The following is a 16,002-nucleotide window of genomic DNA, read 5'->3' as shown; positions in this document are numbered from 1 at the left end:
TCATTTATCCTAGCAAAAAGTCAAGAGGTCTAAAACTGGTAAAGCAAGAAATAGGGCATATTTCAAGAGTTAGCAGTAAATACCAGAGGTAGCAGCCGTGAGAGTTGGGACGAGTTGCTCTTGAGGAGCTGGAAAATTGGAGTCGTGCAGAAGGGAGATGGTACTTTCGTATTTAAATACCCTGTAGTATATTTTTTAAAGCATGTGAATATATTACTTACTTTGATTTCATAAATAGCATCTAGTTGTTGGTTCAACTTGCATTGGAATTTATTATCAGGATTCCCATAATTGTATAAACTTAACACCAAGTAAAACAGCCTCTCCGGGAGCAAACTACAACTCCCAGGCTCCCGCGCGTTGATGAGGTGGTTTGTTCTCGCATTCGAACTACAATTCCCAGAACTCCACGAGACAAGTTGGGTGGTCCTGGCCGAGGGCTGGACCGCTGCGCGCGTGAGCCTGTCCGCGCTCACGCACCGACTGCCGTGCGGGGCTCGCCAGCCGGGCAGGCGCACGACGGGCACCCGCGAGCCTGGTGGAGGCGCAGCCTGCGCTCCCTGCCTGGGCCTCCCCGGCCAGGAGCAGGCGCCGGGGTGGCTGTGGCAGCGGCGGTTTCGGCCAAAGCTGTTGCCGCAGAGGGCGCTCCTGGACTTGGCGGCGGAGGTGGCTTCAGCCCCGCGGAGCCCTGGCTGCGGGTGAGGCGCGCGCTGGGGGCTAGCGAGGGCTCCGCGACCTGGCTGGGTTTGGAGTTGAGGAATGGACCCCTGGACTTCCCCCGGGAGTGGACCACGAGGCGCCGGGCCCTGGGGTGAAGCGGAGCCGTGGGGAGTTTGCGGAATGGAGGAGTGACGTGTGCTGCCGGCTGAAGGAGGCGCGGGAGGTGGGGAGGTGTGGGTCCCGGTGCCGCGGGCCCGGGCGGCGCCCCCAGGCGTTCGCACTGAAGCCCTTAGCTCGGGGCAGGCACTGGCAGCGGGTCCCCACGCCCTTTGCTTGAGAGGTGGAGGTGCGTAGGAGGCGCAGGTGGCGAGAAGCCAGGCCAGGTGCGCGGAGAGGGCCTGGGCCTCCGAGCTCCCTTTGAAGACAGTATCTGGACACGCCTGCAGCTGCTCCCTGGGCTACTTGGGGTTCAGAAGGGCACCTACTGGGTGTCCTGTGACAAGAGCTTGCCACGGCCTGCTTGACAGTGCCTGGGTAGCCTCTGAAGGAGGGATCCAATGGGTTACCTACCCCATGAGTGTAGGAACCTGTCTCCTGGTCACTGATGGGAATCCTCTGCCAAAGTCTGGGGTCCTTGGGCGGTGAGTGCCCAGGATCTGCTTACTTTATGCCAACCAACTCTCAAAGCCTACTCTTGAGAGGAGGGAGGCCCCGTATGGGAAGGGTAATGGGGTGAGCTTGATAGGACTTAGTGGCGAAGAACACGGACAGAACTGGGTTCACCAAATGTTTACTGTTACCTGCGTGGAAATTCAAATCCTGACCCTCATTTACCAGCTGGGTGCCTTTAAGCAAGTCACTTACCCTGTCTGAGCCTGTTACTTCCTCTGCAGAATGGGAACAAAGTGCCTTCCTCACGGGGTTGCTGCGAGGATTAATTGAAATAATGCCACACAAGTCCTCAGCCAGTGTCTGAGTGACTGCTCCACATATGTTAGCGCTTGTGGTTGCTAATGATGGAGATTGTTATAAGTGGGATCAGAACCCAGGTCCATCTTCGTACTGGATCTAGCTGCCCTCTCCAGCTCTCACAGACCTTTGAGATCTTCCCGTCCATCCTTTCACATTACAGATGAGGAGTCTGAGTCCCCATTGGTGTCAGAGCCAGGAAAGAACACAGGTCCCCTCTTCCCAGGGAGGGCCAGCCCATCACTTCCTGAACCTTGGGCCCCCAGAGGGTGAGGAGAAGTGGAGAGTGGGGATCCTCAGCTAAGAGAAGGATAGGGTGCTGGTGGCTGGGTTCCCACACACCCTGGCGGGGCGAGCGTCCTGGTGGCCTTGACGCGGTGGGGTGTCAAGGCAGCTGCGGCTCTTTTTGAACTGACCTTCTAGTTAGCAAGTTCTTGCTCTAAGCCTTGCTTAAGAAAAAAAATTAGCAGCAAACAAAGGCTTCTAGTGAATGTATTGAGCTAAGCGGAAAATTAAATTGCCAAATGCTCCATTCCCCCCAAATCCTCATCTTTCTCCATTTGGTGTTCAGTCGATACTCTCCCCTCAGACTTGGCCATCACCTGATAGGCTTTTTAAATAGGACGAAATGGTGAATGGGAAAGGGGAACCATCTAATGTCACCATAGGCTTTGGGGTCGGACTTGAGTTCAAGCCCCAGCCCAATGACATCATAGCTGTGCGACACCGGGCAATTCAGTTAATGCTGAGCGTATTTCCTCAAATGTGAGATGGGATTGCTGAGACCTGTTTTAGGTCTGTAAGGGAATTCATGAGATAATTCACGTAAAGGACTAAACATTGTGCCTGGCATAGAGTAAGAGCCAGTGAGTGGGAGTTGTCATATCATTATGATTAATAATAATATTCTAATAATAATCAGGCACTGTGCTTTGCCTGTGTTGTCTCTTTGAATTCACAGAACCACCCTGTGAAGTGAGTGTAACTGTTTTTCAGACCAGAAAATGGAGGCTTGCAGGCATTAAGAACTGGCCCAGGCGGTCACAGAAGAACAACTACTACACGATACCACTTTTTCGATGAATCTAAAATAGTCGAACTCATAGAAGCAGAGGATGGAATGGTAGTTGCCAGGCATTGCGGGAAGGGAAACAGGAAGGTATTATTAGTCAAAGGGCACAAAGTTTCAGGTACATGAAATGACTAAATCCTAGAGATCTACTGTACAGCACAGTGCCTGTCGTTAACCATACTGATATATTATTATATACCTAAATTTTGCTTGGAGAATAGATCTTAAGTATTTTATCATTAAAAAAAAATAGTAATAAGAGGGCAGAAGGAAACTTTTGGAGGTGATGGATAGGTTTCTGGCGTAATAGATTACAGTGATGGTTTCACAGATGTGTACTGATCTCTGGATGCGTCAAGTTGTATACATTAAGTATGTACAGCTCTCTGTATGTCAAAAAGAATTGGTCCGGGGTCATGCTGCTGCCGAGTGACAGGACAGGAGCTCACATCCTGGCATCCCAGCTCCAGAGCTGGTGCCATTTAATTCCACTCAGTGGTCTTTGCAGCTTTTAAGGCACCACTGCATCCTGGGGCAGACCCGGGGAGCCTCCAGCACTGCAGCGAGGGAGAGTTCTCATACTACCCTCTGCAGCCTGGCTGCCTGTTTCCTGTCCCCGTCCGAGGGCCAATGAGACTGGAGAGGAGCGCCCACCGAGTGAGTCTGGGGGAGGCGGTGTGAGCAGGAGGCAGCCAAAGCAAGGGCTCATGGGGCTGGAGGAGGGTGCAATCCTGATGAGACCTGGAGAGCTTGGTTATGAGAAGAATCAGTCTTGTTTAAGGGCTGGAAAGAGTCTCTGAGCCGCGTTCTTCTCTGGGCCTGATCTCTGCTTTTGGACGGGGCGGGCGGGGCGGGGGGGTGCTACCCATGAGCCATGGACTGGAGGAAAAGGAGCTTTGGATGGAGCCAGCATGCCACAGCTTTGTCCTTGGCTGCCTGTGAGAGCTCACACTGCCTCTCCAGACCTCTTTTGTAAAATAAAGAGTTGAAACTGATCATTTCTAAGAGCTCTTTTAGGTCTAAAAAGCAGGATTTTGTCCTTCTAAATTGGTGGCTTAACCCTCTCAGCACAGCACCTGGCAGGCGCTGTAATGCATGATCGCAGCAGGGTGCCCCCACACTTCCCTTGAGGGACAGAGGGGCCACAGCTCCCTGAGCTTCCTGCCATGGGGATATGTCTGTGCCTGGCCAGGCGAGGAGTGATTACACAAAGGAAGCCTTGGGTTGCTAAGTTACAGCGGAGGGCCTGTGGTCTGCGTTTCCAGAGTCATCCAAACCCGCTCTGCCCCTGAGTGGTAAAAGCTCATTGCTCTGAGGTCTCCCCTTCTCCTCTGTCACCAACTGCACCTGCGAGCCTGATGGCAGATGAGCCATCACTTAGTGGAATTAAGTGACTTGCTCTAGGTCTGATAGAGCAGACCTAGAGCAAGTCACTTAATTCCACTAAGCAAGAGTGTTTTTCATACTAAAAGAACGTGGAAATAATGCCAGTACCTGCATTGGAGGGCTTTTGCGAGGCTTACATTGAGAATGGCAGGAAAAGGCCCAAGGGCAGTGCCTGGCACAAAGTGGGTGCTCAGTAAAGGGAGACCCTCCACCCTCTGCCCAGAGGAGGCCCAGCATTCCGCGTTTCTGACTTCCCAGGTGATGCTGGTCCTGGGTCACATGGTGAGTCCTGCTTTGGAGGACCCGTGACAAGGCCCCTCCCTACTGCAGAGTTGCCATCACAGACTGATCTTGTTTTGCTGGGCCACCTCCAGGCAGGGACTCACAGGGTGCTGCTGATCCCGCCATGTTTAAACAGCTCTAACCCTTAGAGAAACGCTCTTCCCGCCCACTGCGCCAGACTCCCCTCCCTGTGACTTCTTCTGCAGGCCTCACTTCGGGGCCCTGGACCAGCCCACACAGCTGTGCTAGGGGCAGGGACAGAGCGGCAGCCAGCTGCTGGGAATTAGGTGTACCCAACACCTATGCCTGGGGCCTGGGGCCGCAGGTGTCACCATCATGCACGTGTCACCATCATGCACATGTGCCTAGCCAGTTAGAAAGGGTTATAGACCACCCCTTCTCTTCTCCAGGGCAGTGGCCCTACTCCTTCAAGCATCCTACACTGGTTAGCGTTTCTTGAACAGGGTCATGTACATGGTCGAGCCTGCAGGCTCTGGGTCTCGACACAGGTGCAAAGCCTGAGTGTAACGAGGAAACATCAGACAAACCCAAGGTGAGGAACATGCTAGGACATAACCGACCCTGACTCTTAACATTGTCAAGGTCGTGAAAGTCAAGGAAAGAACGAGGAGCTGCCCTAGACTGGAGGAGACGAGATATGATAACTGGATGCCATGCTTCATCCTGGCTTGGATTCTGGACCATAGAAGAGATGCCACGGATTAATAAGTGTCACACCAACATTAACTTCCAGGATTCGTGTTCCGTAAGAGAATGTTCTCCTCAGGAAGTACATGCTGAAGTGTTAAGGGCCAAAGGGGCAAGACGTTGACAACTGATTTTTACATTTCTCAGGAAGGAGAGAGAGACAGATGTGTCAAATTAACAGTTGGCCAATCTGTAGGAGAGTTCTCTGGACGACATGTGCAACCCGTTTTTGTACGTCTGGAATTATTTCCAGATAAAAAGAAGAAAAGAATGAGAGCACACAGACGCTAGAGCCCGCCCACCCGGGGCGGAGCCTCATCGTTGCTTCGCGCGCAGCCTGGGCTGGGCCCGACCTCTCTGCGCTTTGGCTTTGCCGTCTGTAAAGTGAAGATTGTCCTTGTGAAGTGGGGGACCTGGCACCTAGTGACTGGCCAGCATTGCTGCTGCTGCTGCTGCTGCTGCTGCTGTTGTTGTTGTTGTTGTTGTTGTTGTTGGGAAAAGGATGAGTTGAAGATGACACCGTGGTGACGAGACCAAAGAAAAACCTGAGCCAAGACCTGTCACCTCCCTCCACTTGCTGGTGTTGGTTTCCTGGCTCCCCGGGTGACTAGCAGGGCCCACTAGTGACCTGGTCACCCACCACATGGCTTCACCTGCAGAAGGCTTGGCAGGTGGTCACCTGAGCCCCGTGGGGCTCCACTGGTGAAACCCAGGTCCCCGGCAGCTTCATGCCCCTGCCTGCTCCTGGCACTTCCCACGCCTGCCTTGCAGCCTGGGCGCCCCAGTTCCTGCTTGTCTGGAATGCAGTGCCCATTCAGCTGCACAAGGCTTTGGGCCTGGCCATCACTGTCCTAGGATGGCTTAGTTGCCTCAGGACTTGCTTAGTGGGCAGGTATAACTGGACATAGTGATGCCTGCTGCGGACAGAGATTTGTAGCCAATAGGGACACGTGGATGCAAAACAGGGATGTTCATCTTATCCCTACAACCACCGAAATACCTCCCAAACCTTGCTCAAAACTCACCCACCCCTTCCCTGGCTGACCCCCGCCCCAACCAGTACAATTTCCTGTCATGCGCCTGAGTGTTGTGCACGCTCCTTCATGCTTCTTTGTGAATGTTCTGTGCTTCCTGTGGTGAGCTGTCCTCTGACCCTCTTGATGACTTCGGTCCTCTCAAACCGGACCTGAGGGCCCACTGGATCTGTGTACACGTTGGGGCCTGAGCATTCCCTGTAAGAACGATTTCATCTAGAAAAACTGCTGCAGGTTCTGTGTCACCTACGTGAGCATCTTTCTCAGCAGAGGCTCACACGATTCTGTTCCCAGCTGTGTACCTGTTTATGACCACATGGGTGCGCCGTTGTACTGCTCTGTTATGCCAGAGAGGACCATACAGGCAGATCTAACTCGCAAGTGACTCATGGGTGCCAAGCAAAAGCCAGATGATGTCAGGGTAGGCTGTGCAGCCAAGGGTCTCTGCCTTGGGAGGCTGATGAGAGAGTTGCAGGCAAACCAGTGGGGGGCTGGGCTCACTGCCTGCTTGACTGTCTCACCTGTGCCGAGAGCCTTGGCTGTCCTCAGCAAAGCCTGACATCACCCATCGCGTCAGGGGCACACGGACTGGAACTCTGTTGCAAACCCCGACCCTTCGAAAGACTTCCATACCCGTTTATTGATAAGGAAGTAGAGTCACAGTCACCAGCTATTAACGGAGGATTAATGTCTCAGCTTTGACCCAGCTGTGCCCTTTATACAGGAGTGTGAGATATTATCCACGTTAAGGTTTTAGTCTCTGAACTCTAAGTGTGTAACATACGCCTGCAAAAGTAAATGTTGAGTGTTACAAGGAGCACTCAGAGACCGCCAACATTTTGCCTAAGGGTAAATACTATTGTCGGAAAACACGAGGCCCTATAAATGTCTGTGTGAGTTTATCGATGGCATTGGCGCACATATAAGTGACCAGCATCAGTTCCCTGTCCTGCTTCTGGTAACAAAAGGAGTGGGAGGCAGTGGGAGAAGAGATCGTTCTGAGGATGTTCGAGTTGCTGGAACTCGTTTGCTCTTTACCAACTCACAGCGTGTGAGACACATCGGTGCAGGATGAAAGCGTCCATAACTCACTGGTAACTCAGGCCGCATTTAGGATAAAAGCACTTTCTCATGACAAAGTAGGAATGTTGTAATTTTCAGTGAGAAGTACGAATGGCCCTTAGAAGTAAAATTGTTATAATCATTACATAAAATCTTGTCTGGGCAGTGTCTTGGCCTGGGCCCTGCCAGGTCTTCTGCCACCTAGGCCTGGCAGGTACTGGCAGTCCAGCCCCCGACCTCCCCAGCCCTGCTCCTGGACCAGTGAGGAGAAGCTGGTCCGGGCAGCCATGCACTTGGGAACTCAGGTACATCTGGGTGAGGCCAGCAGGAGGAGGGCCTCACTTTACACCAAAGCCCACAAACTTGCACCGTGGTACCCAGCAGCCCCGGCCTGCACATCATCTTCACTTGATTTGAATAGTTGCCAGAAGTTACAAATTAGCACATTTCATATTTCAAGTGGATTTCTGGCTTCTCTGGAGAGACCAGCAGAGGAGTGTTAGGAACGGAATTGTACCCCCACAAAATCATATGTTCAAACCGTAACCCCCAGTGTGACTGTATTCGGAGATAGGGCCTTTAAGGAGGTGATTATGGTTAAATGAGGTCATAAGGGTGGGGCCCTAATCTAATAGGGTTAGTGTCCTTATGTGAAGAGGAAGAGAGACCACAGGCCTCACTCTGTCCACGCACACACAGAAGACACAGCACATAGTGAGAAGGCGGCCGTCTACAAGCCAAGGACAGAGGCCTCAGGAGAAACTAGACCTGCTGACACCTTGCCCTTGGACTTCTAGACTCCAAAACTGTTGAGAAAATAAATTTCTGTCGTTTAAGCCACCCAGTCTGTGGTGCTTTGCTATGGCAGCGTAAGCAGACTAATGCACACAGGTACCACCAGGCGGCTCTCCTGCCAGGCCTCACTAGCCTGGGCTTTCACCTGGGTGTTGGGTCTGCGCGTCACACAGCCCACCCCTGGCTTCGCTCTTCCCGTTGCCTCTCGGCCCCAGTAAGCATGTGAGTTTGTACCTCCTGCTCTAGGCCTAGAATTTCCGGAGCTTTTACTCCTTATCAGATCCCACGGTCTGTGAGAAAGACTTTTCTGTGCCTGTGTCTGGAGCTGGCCGGCACCCCCAGAAGTGGAGCCTGGACCCAGTGCCAGATGCCCAGACTTGGATAGTGAACCCTCATGGCAGGCGGCCCCCACCCCCACCCCAGCCACCAGCTCTTCCTGGGTCTGTAGGGGTGGCAGTGTCATGGACACCTTCTTCCAGTGCTTCTGGGAACAGATGAGATTCTAGAAAGGGAGGTTCGTTAAGTCCACGGTAATCTGATAATATTTAGCTGCTCCAGAAGCTACGTGAAGCAGGGGGTGAGTTGGCAGCATCCTTGTCTACCTGTTTCTAAACTGCTTTCTAAGGCATGTTTTTAATCCCTCATTCATTTCTTTTCTTCCTTTCCTTTTGAAAAATATTCCAGCTCTAGCATGTTTAGTCCAGCTTGAGACACTAAGCTCTTTGTGCCTCATACCAGCTGGATCCTAAATCTGGTGCCCGAGGTAGAGGAGGCAGAGAATTATGAAGTGATGACATTTGAGTCTCCTGGACTGCCTTGGAATGCCCGGAAGATGAGGTCCAAATGGCGCCTGGGCTGTTCGCCTGTGACAGTGCTTACACGCGCCACATTCAAATCCTGGCTCTGTTCCATGCACGCGCAGGGAACAGCTATTTACTTAGCTTCTCCTGGCCTCTGTGTCCTCAGGGATAACACAGGGAGAATATTAATGGTGCTGTGCTAGCCCCTTAATGCTGGGTTGAGAATTAAATGAGAAAATGTACAAAGAGCATCTAGTACACTACCAAGAAAATGTCGGGGGTGGTGGTGGCTCTTAGTGTTAACTTTATACTGAAAACTGGCTGCTCGGGACAGAGAGAAGCTTTTTCTAAATTTATGGGGCCATCTTCACGGGAGAAGGGAAACAAGCCAGTAGAAAGTCTGGGCGGACCTGGGAGATTGCGCGTACCATCCAAAGCAATCGGGGGTTCAGTCCCTTTGGGAATTGGCTTGAGGCCATGCGGCTGGCACCTGTTTTTCTTGTATCATTCATTTTAGGAAGCGCAATGGAAATATAGTTAGGTATTTGGGGGCCTATTCAGGTAGTTCACATGCGTGCGTTAGCCCAGGTAATTCTCACACATCCCGAGGCTATCGTTCCGGTTGTACAGATGAGGAAGTCGAGGCTCGAGGAGGTAAAGGAAGCTGCTAAGATGATAAAGCCACTTCACACCCAGAGTCTGAAGGAAGGTGAGCGTGAGCAGCGGCCCGGGAAGCGTTCCTGCCCACCAGCATTCAGGAGCGCTTAGATCTCCACGGCAGCCTTTTCGGTGTCCTGCACTTAGCGCAGGCCGAATGCACTTCGTGTCGTGGGAGATCCGCCAGTTGTTTCCAGCTTCCTAAACAGATTCTTCTGTCATCCACCTGACAGTGCTCCTCCTCTAGGGCGCACTTTGGGCAAGAGCAGTGAGAAGCAGGGGTCTTTCAGCAAAGCCAGTCCACTGTCCATCAGGATGACCCGGGGGTGGTTTCATGAGGAGGTGGGCTGGTCCCACTGGACAGGGAAAGCTTGCAGCCTGCGCAGAGCGCTTCGCTGACACTCCTGGGACAGGAGGAGAGTGTCGTGGTGATGGCCCCTCACCTCCCCCACCACCCCCGCCCCGGCAGCTAAGATGCTTCCTCCATCAGTGCTCCAAAGCATGCGTCCCCTCCTCTGTGACAGCTGTGTCACCTCAGGTATTAGCAGCCTCTTGTCACCTCTGCCACAGTGAAAACCTTGAGGAAAGGGATGTCATTTTCATTTTTGTGCAGAGCCTCACGCCCCGTCTTCTTCATGTCCTCTTAAGTCTTTGGACTCAGGTTTACGACTAAATATAGATATAGATAAATACAGATAACCTCTCACCACCTTAACTTCATTTAGGTGGGGTCAGCGAGACGTTGCGGATGGCTTGCCATGGCACCCATGCCAGCGCTGCCCCCCAGGGGAGCACCCCGTTACAGCGTTCGTAGCTGCCGCCCATTCTGCTTGGTTGGTGGCTCTGCCATGTTGGCATCTGACCAAAGCCAATGGTCAAGAGAGTGAACACGGGAATCCCAGAACCTTTGTCGTGAACAACTCCGGGCACGGCTTCCCACCACGCGCCTCAGAGCTAGGCCTCGGCAGGCGTTTTCCGGGGGGACTTCCTCTGGGGGTCTGTTCAGAGCTCGCTTCTTTGCTGGGAGATGGGAGCTCTGGGCAAGTGCTGCCTCCATGTCTTGTAAGCCTTGCAGTCTCGTTCTGTCTTAGCACGGGCTTCCTCCCCTGGGAGGAAGGTCTGCCACACCAGACCAGCCTCTGTCTGGGGCAAAGTGACCCGACAGGTAACTGGAGACACGAGAGGTCCGGTCATAATACCTGGAGGACAGACTCGGGTCCCACTGCTCAGAAGCGGGTTCTCTGGGAGAGAGAGGATTAAGGATGGCAAGCGAGGGGGAGGCAAATGCCAGCTTTGCTTTTGAGATTTCGAGGTCTTGGGCAAGTGTGCAAAGCTCCTAGAGTATGTGCAGAGACAGACGGCTGAGGGGTGGGGGGAGCACCCACCAGTGCAGAGCAAGGTACCTTATCGTCTGGGATTCTGGCCTCTACCCATTTCAGCAGGTCCAGGTGACAAAGGCACAGAGGCCGTCAGTCTGAAAGAGTCCTTATCCCAGGTCACCTTTGTCCTGGGGAGGCTCTTGGTACATGGAGTGGCCCTGAGCAACTGGTCAGACGTCGGGACTGAACAGACAGCATGCCCGCCCAGCCAGTCAGACAAGTCGCAGTCCTGCCGAAGGCAGCGGCCCGGCTGAGTGTCTTTCTCAGTCTCCAGGGCCAACAAGGGCTGCCCAAGTTCTCTCTCCCCACCCCTGCCCTGTCATCACTGAGGCTAGCAGCCTCTCCAGGTGCTGGTAGACCCAGGAGCAGTGAACCAGGCCTGGAGGGAGGGGCTGACCCTGGGCTCTGAGCATTTTGGTCCATTCATTCACCATTTTGAATTTTCCTCCTAGGGACTTGTGTGTTTATTGTCCAGGAACATTTTGATATGGTGATGGGGAAAGGCCTCTTCCATTGGGGCCAGGGGTCTGATGAATGTACTCTTCACCTCCATCTGTCATCTTTTGAAAGCCTTTCTGAGGATTGTGCTTGATCCTTCAGTTCTACCGCTTCTGCGGGCTGCTGCAGAGCAGTTGGGGCAGGAGGGGACCCTGGGGTGTAGGAAACAGACTGGAAGGACTCCGTAGGAACCGTGACTGCCTGATCGCTCGTGGGCTTTCTCCTCCCACACTCGAGCACTTGCCAGCAGGTAAAGGCCAGGGCGGCTCTCCATCTGTCTCCACAGTGGCGAAGGACAATAGTATCTGTGTTAATTACCGTTGCCCTAGAAGCAGATCCTGAGACAAGGATTCAAGTGCAAGTAGATGATTTGTGCTCCTTCCCAATAAACATAAATAGGGGAGTGGGCAAGTGAGACAGGGAAGGGAGAGGGGGTGTACATCAGGCCTTTACCGCTGTGGGTGACTGCTCAGTCCTTCGGGAGCTCTGGAAGCCTGTCACACCTGAGCTGTCCCACCTGGGGAGGATGTCTGTGCGTTAGTTCCCGGCAGACATCTGTGCAGGCTACCTGGCTTGTAAGTGGTCAAGTTAGGAACCCAGGCAATCAGACCTCCCGGCCCCATGCTTTAACACCACACTATTTCTAGCAAAATGTTCTGTCCATCCCCAGCGAACCTCCCTTTCCACATTTCCCCTTGGAAGGGTAACAGAGTCTGGAGCACCCAGTTGGCTATTCGCCCCACAAGGCGCCCACCCCCAGTTTCCTGGTTTCCACAAGCTTTGCCCCAAGGCCCAAGCTCAGCGGGTCAGCCCCCTGGGTTCAGCACCCTAGGTTCGGAGGAGAACCCTGGCCTCCTTCCTGCCTGGAGCCCCTGTCCCATACCCCCACCTGCTGCCAAGCCTTCCGTCCCCACAAGGACACTTAGGATAGGGGCAGGTCGCAGAGTGCTCGCCGGAGAGGCCGTGAGTGCCCGGGGCAGAGGCGCGCGCTCAGGATGGAGGCGAGTCTTTCCTGGAGGTGCCGCCTTCTGAGATTCCCTGGGTGCTCTGTTTTAGATTTAGCGTCTGTGGGAAGCTGCTCCTGTCTGTGGTCAGAGCACAAGCTGTGCCGCAGGCATCTGCCTCTCATCTCGCCAGGCACGGCTGCATTTCACTTTTTTCTCAATATCAAATTATTACCCGTCCACTCTCCAGAATTCTGCCATTTGTTAATAGTGATTTATTTGATTCTTTATCGTTTGCCTTTTTGGCCAAAGCAAGTTATGTGACCAAGCCCAGAGCCAGGGCGCAGGGGTCTGTACCGCCCTGTGGAAGCAGTGAGGATGGGGGAGGATGGGGGAGGATGAGGGCCTTTGAACAACAGTCTAATCACTACAGTACCGATGCGCAAGATGGTGCGCGGATGCCACGCTGTAGCTGGGGGACAGAGCCCAGCGCGGTGCCCGGAACACGGCGGGAGCTCGCGACGACTCCGGACAGCCTGTGCCAACACCTGTTTCTCTCCCTTCCCTTGCAGGCTTTCGCCGGTGCCCAGGGCACCCGCAGGGATGGGTAAAGCTCGCCCGGCCTGTGGCGCTTCCCAAGGGCCGGCATCTCAGTAGGGCCCCCCCGCCCCCGGCGGCATTAGGATGCACCTCTCGGCGGTGTTGAACGCCCTGCTGGTGTCGGTGCTGGCCGCGGTCCTGTGGAAGCACGTGCGGCTGCGCGAGCATGCGGCCGCGCTGGAGGAGGAGCTGGCCCTCGGCCGGCAGGGCCCCGAGGCGGCCACGCTGGCGCTGAGGACGGACTACCCACGGGCGCTGCAGACCCTGATGGAGGGCGGCACCACCATGGTGTGCACGGGCCGCACGCACACCGACCGCATCTGCCGCTTCCAGTGGCTCTGCTACTCCAGCGAGGCGGAGGACTTCATCTTCTTCCACGGCAACGCCTCCGTCATGCTGCCCAACCTGGGCTCCCGGCGCTTCCAGCCAGCCCTGCTCGACCTGTCCACCGTGGACGACCACAACACCCAGTACTTCAACTTCGTGGAGCTGCCGGCCGCCGCCCTGCGCTTCCTGCCCAAGCCGGTGCTCGTGCCCGACGTGGCCCTCCTCGCCAACCGCTTCAACCCCGACAACCTCATGCACGTTTTCCACGACGACCTGCTGCCCCTCTTCTACACCCTGCGGCAGTTCCCCGGCCTGGCCCACGAGGCCCGGCTCTTCTTCATGGAGGGCTGGGGCGAGGGCGCGCACTTCGACCTCTACAAGCTTCTCAGCCCCAAGCAGCCCCTCCTGCGGGCCCAGCTCAAGACCCTGGGCCGGCTGCTGTGCTTCTCCCAGGCCTTCGTGGGCCTCTCCAAGATCACCACCTGGTACCAGTATGGCTTCGTCCAGCCCCAGGGCCCAAAGGCCAACATCCTCGTGTCTGGCGTCGAGATCCGGCAGTTTGCCCAGTTCATGATGGGAAAGCTGAACGTGAGCTGCACAGGGGCCCCCCAGGGCGAGGAGTACATTCTGGTCTTCAGCCGCACCCAGAACAGACTCGTCCTGAACGAGGCCGAGCTGCTGCTGGCGCTGGCGCAGGAGTTCCAGATGAAGACGGTGACGGTGTCCCTGGAGGACCATGCCTTTGCGGACGTCGTGCGGCTGGTCAGCAACGCCTCCATGCTGGTCAGCATGCACGGGGCGCAGCTGGTCACCGCCCTTTTCCTGCCCCGCGGGGCGACCGTGGTCGAGCTCTTCCCGTACGCCGTCAATCCCGACCACTACACCCCCTATAAGACGCTGGCCACGCTGCCTGGCATGGACCTTCACTATGTCGCCTGGCGGAACATGGTGCCAGAGAACACAGTCACGCACCCCGAGCGGCCCTGGGACCAGGGGGGCATCGCCCACCTTGACCGGGCGGAGCAGGCCCGAATCCTGCAAAGCCGCGAGGTCCCGCGGCATCTCTGTTGCCGGAACCCCGAGTGGCTCTTCCGCATCTACCAGGACACCAAAGTGGACATCCCATCCCTCATGCAAACCATACGGCGCGTGGTGAAGGGCCGGCCAGGGCCGCGGAAGCAGAAGTGGACAGCCGGCCTCTACCCGGGCAAGGTGCGTGAGGCGCGGTGCCGGGCGTCGGTGCAGGGCGCCTCCGAGGCCCGCCTCACCGTCTCCTGGCAGATCCCATGGAACCTCAAGTACCTGAAGGTGAGGGAGGTGAAATACGAGGTGTGGCTCCAGGAGCAGGGGGAGAACACCTACGTGCCTTACGTCCTGGCCCTGCAGAACCACACCTTCACCGAGAACATCAAGCCCTTCACCACCTACCTGGTGTGGGTCCGCTGCATCTTCAACAAGATCCTCCTGGGACCCTTTGCAGACGTGCTTGTGTGCAACACGTAGCGAGCGTGCTGAGGCCAGGCCTCGGCCGGGTGGCTCCTCCAGCTCAGTGTCTCTGGGCCCACCAGCCCCGCTGTGGTGGCGTCTGGAAATCGTTTGTTTATTTATTGAGCAGGCCTGCTCCAGACCTGTGCCTCCGTGTCTTCGCGCTGCATCTGGGCTGTGGGGTTCACAGCACTCCTCTGTGCACTGGTGCCATGGGACCCCCATCCCTACCCTCTTCTCGCATCCTGAGCATCCATACCCCTGGAGAAGGTCCTTAGGGGGAGGAGGAGGAGGAGGAGGAAGAAGAAAAGAGTGGAGGAGGAGGGGAGGAGGAGGAGGAGAAGGAGGAGGAGGAGGAGGAAGAAGGAAGAAGGAAGGTAAGATTCCCAAGGAACCTCTTCGACTGACTGACTGTGCTTTTCCCTCCCGAGTCTTTCTGGTTGGTACCGAGGTTTCTAGACTGCGAGTAATGGTGATGGTTTGGGCGGGTGGTTCGTCAGCTTCCGTCACCATGAATTAACCCGTAGCCCAATGAAGATGTGTTTGGAACATTCATTAAATGATTATAAATGTCTTGGTCAAGTCTTTTTATTGGACAGTAGGAAGGGGGGCTGGGAGTCGACACCAGAAACCCTTTAATCCTGATTGTCCGCCGAGGAGATGAGGCAGTGGGAAGGCGTCAAGGACTGGGAAGCAGGGCGGGCCGGCTGCGTTTCGTCTTGCCCGCTGGATAGATTTATCCCATCTCAGTGGGATAAATGAAGCAGGTGGGAGAGGAGAGCGGGGGGTTCTTAGGCTCAGCTGGACATTCAGACTCACAAGACCACAGTAGACTGTACCTGACATCGGATTCACTTCAAAGGACCCGGGACGGGACGCTCGGCCTGCCAGCTCTTCTCTTCCACAGGAGAAGTCCTCACACCAGTCCAGGGGCCATCGTCCTGCCCTCTCCCCAAGTGACTGCTTAGGGGCGATGAGAGGAGACCCATGTTGGTAGTTGGGGGGGGGACACGTTGGCTTAGAAGCCCCATAGGAGCCATTATCTTTTAAACAACCCACAATCATAGTTTCTAGGGTCCCTCAAGGGACATGCCTAGTAATAAGAGTTACGGCACTCAGGGAAGCCACGCTGTGGTGTGAGTTCCTTCACAGTCCTGCCGTCCAGATGCAGTTTATCTCTCAGAGGGCATTCTTACCATCAGCAGTTTTGCCGAATGCCACGCCTGACACTCTGCCTTCATCTGGCTTCCAAACAGAGCTGGAAGGTTACCCTGGATTAAATTTGTCCTTAGAGAAAGAGAACGAGTTTTAGCCTTTTCTCGTAGGGAGACCCTGATGCAGGGC

The 16,002-nt window shown here is 55.0% G+C and overlaps 1 protein-coding gene across 1 annotated transcript; it reads left to right on the top strand.

Moving 5' to 3' along the window:
- The first annotated feature begins 432 nt into the window (after positions 1 to 432).
- POMGNT2 (protein O-linked mannose N-acetylglucosaminyltransferase 2 (beta 1,4-)) lies at positions 433 to 14,964 on the top strand. The gene is made up of 2 exons (XM_039837450.1): positions 433 to 698; positions 12,819 to 14,964. The coding sequence occupies exon 2, from the start codon at positions 12,931 to 12,933 to the stop codon at positions 14,674 to 14,676; it is 1,746 nt and encodes a 581-aa protein (XP_039693384.1). The 5' UTR covers positions 433 to 698; positions 12,819 to 12,930; the 3' UTR covers positions 14,677 to 14,964.
- Positions 14,965 to 16,002: the final 1,038 nt, after the last annotated feature.

The sequence above is a fragment of the Pteropus medius genome, unplaced genomic scaffold (genome assembly GCF_902729225.1).
Source record: "Pteropus medius unplaced genomic scaffold, Ma_sr-lr_union100, whole genome shotgun sequence".
In the NCBI taxonomy this organism is placed as follows: Eukaryota; Metazoa; Chordata; class Mammalia; order Chiroptera; family Pteropodidae; genus Pteropus; species Pteropus medius.
The sequence above is the reverse complement of the archived record's forward strand: the minus strand, read 5'-3'. Positions and strand labels throughout refer to the sequence as shown.

Coding starts and splice junctions, on each gene's coding strand:
- POMGNT2 (XM_039837450.1), top strand. CDS start 12,931: ATGCACCTCTCGGCGGTGTTGAACGCCCTGCTGGTGTCGGTGCTGGCC.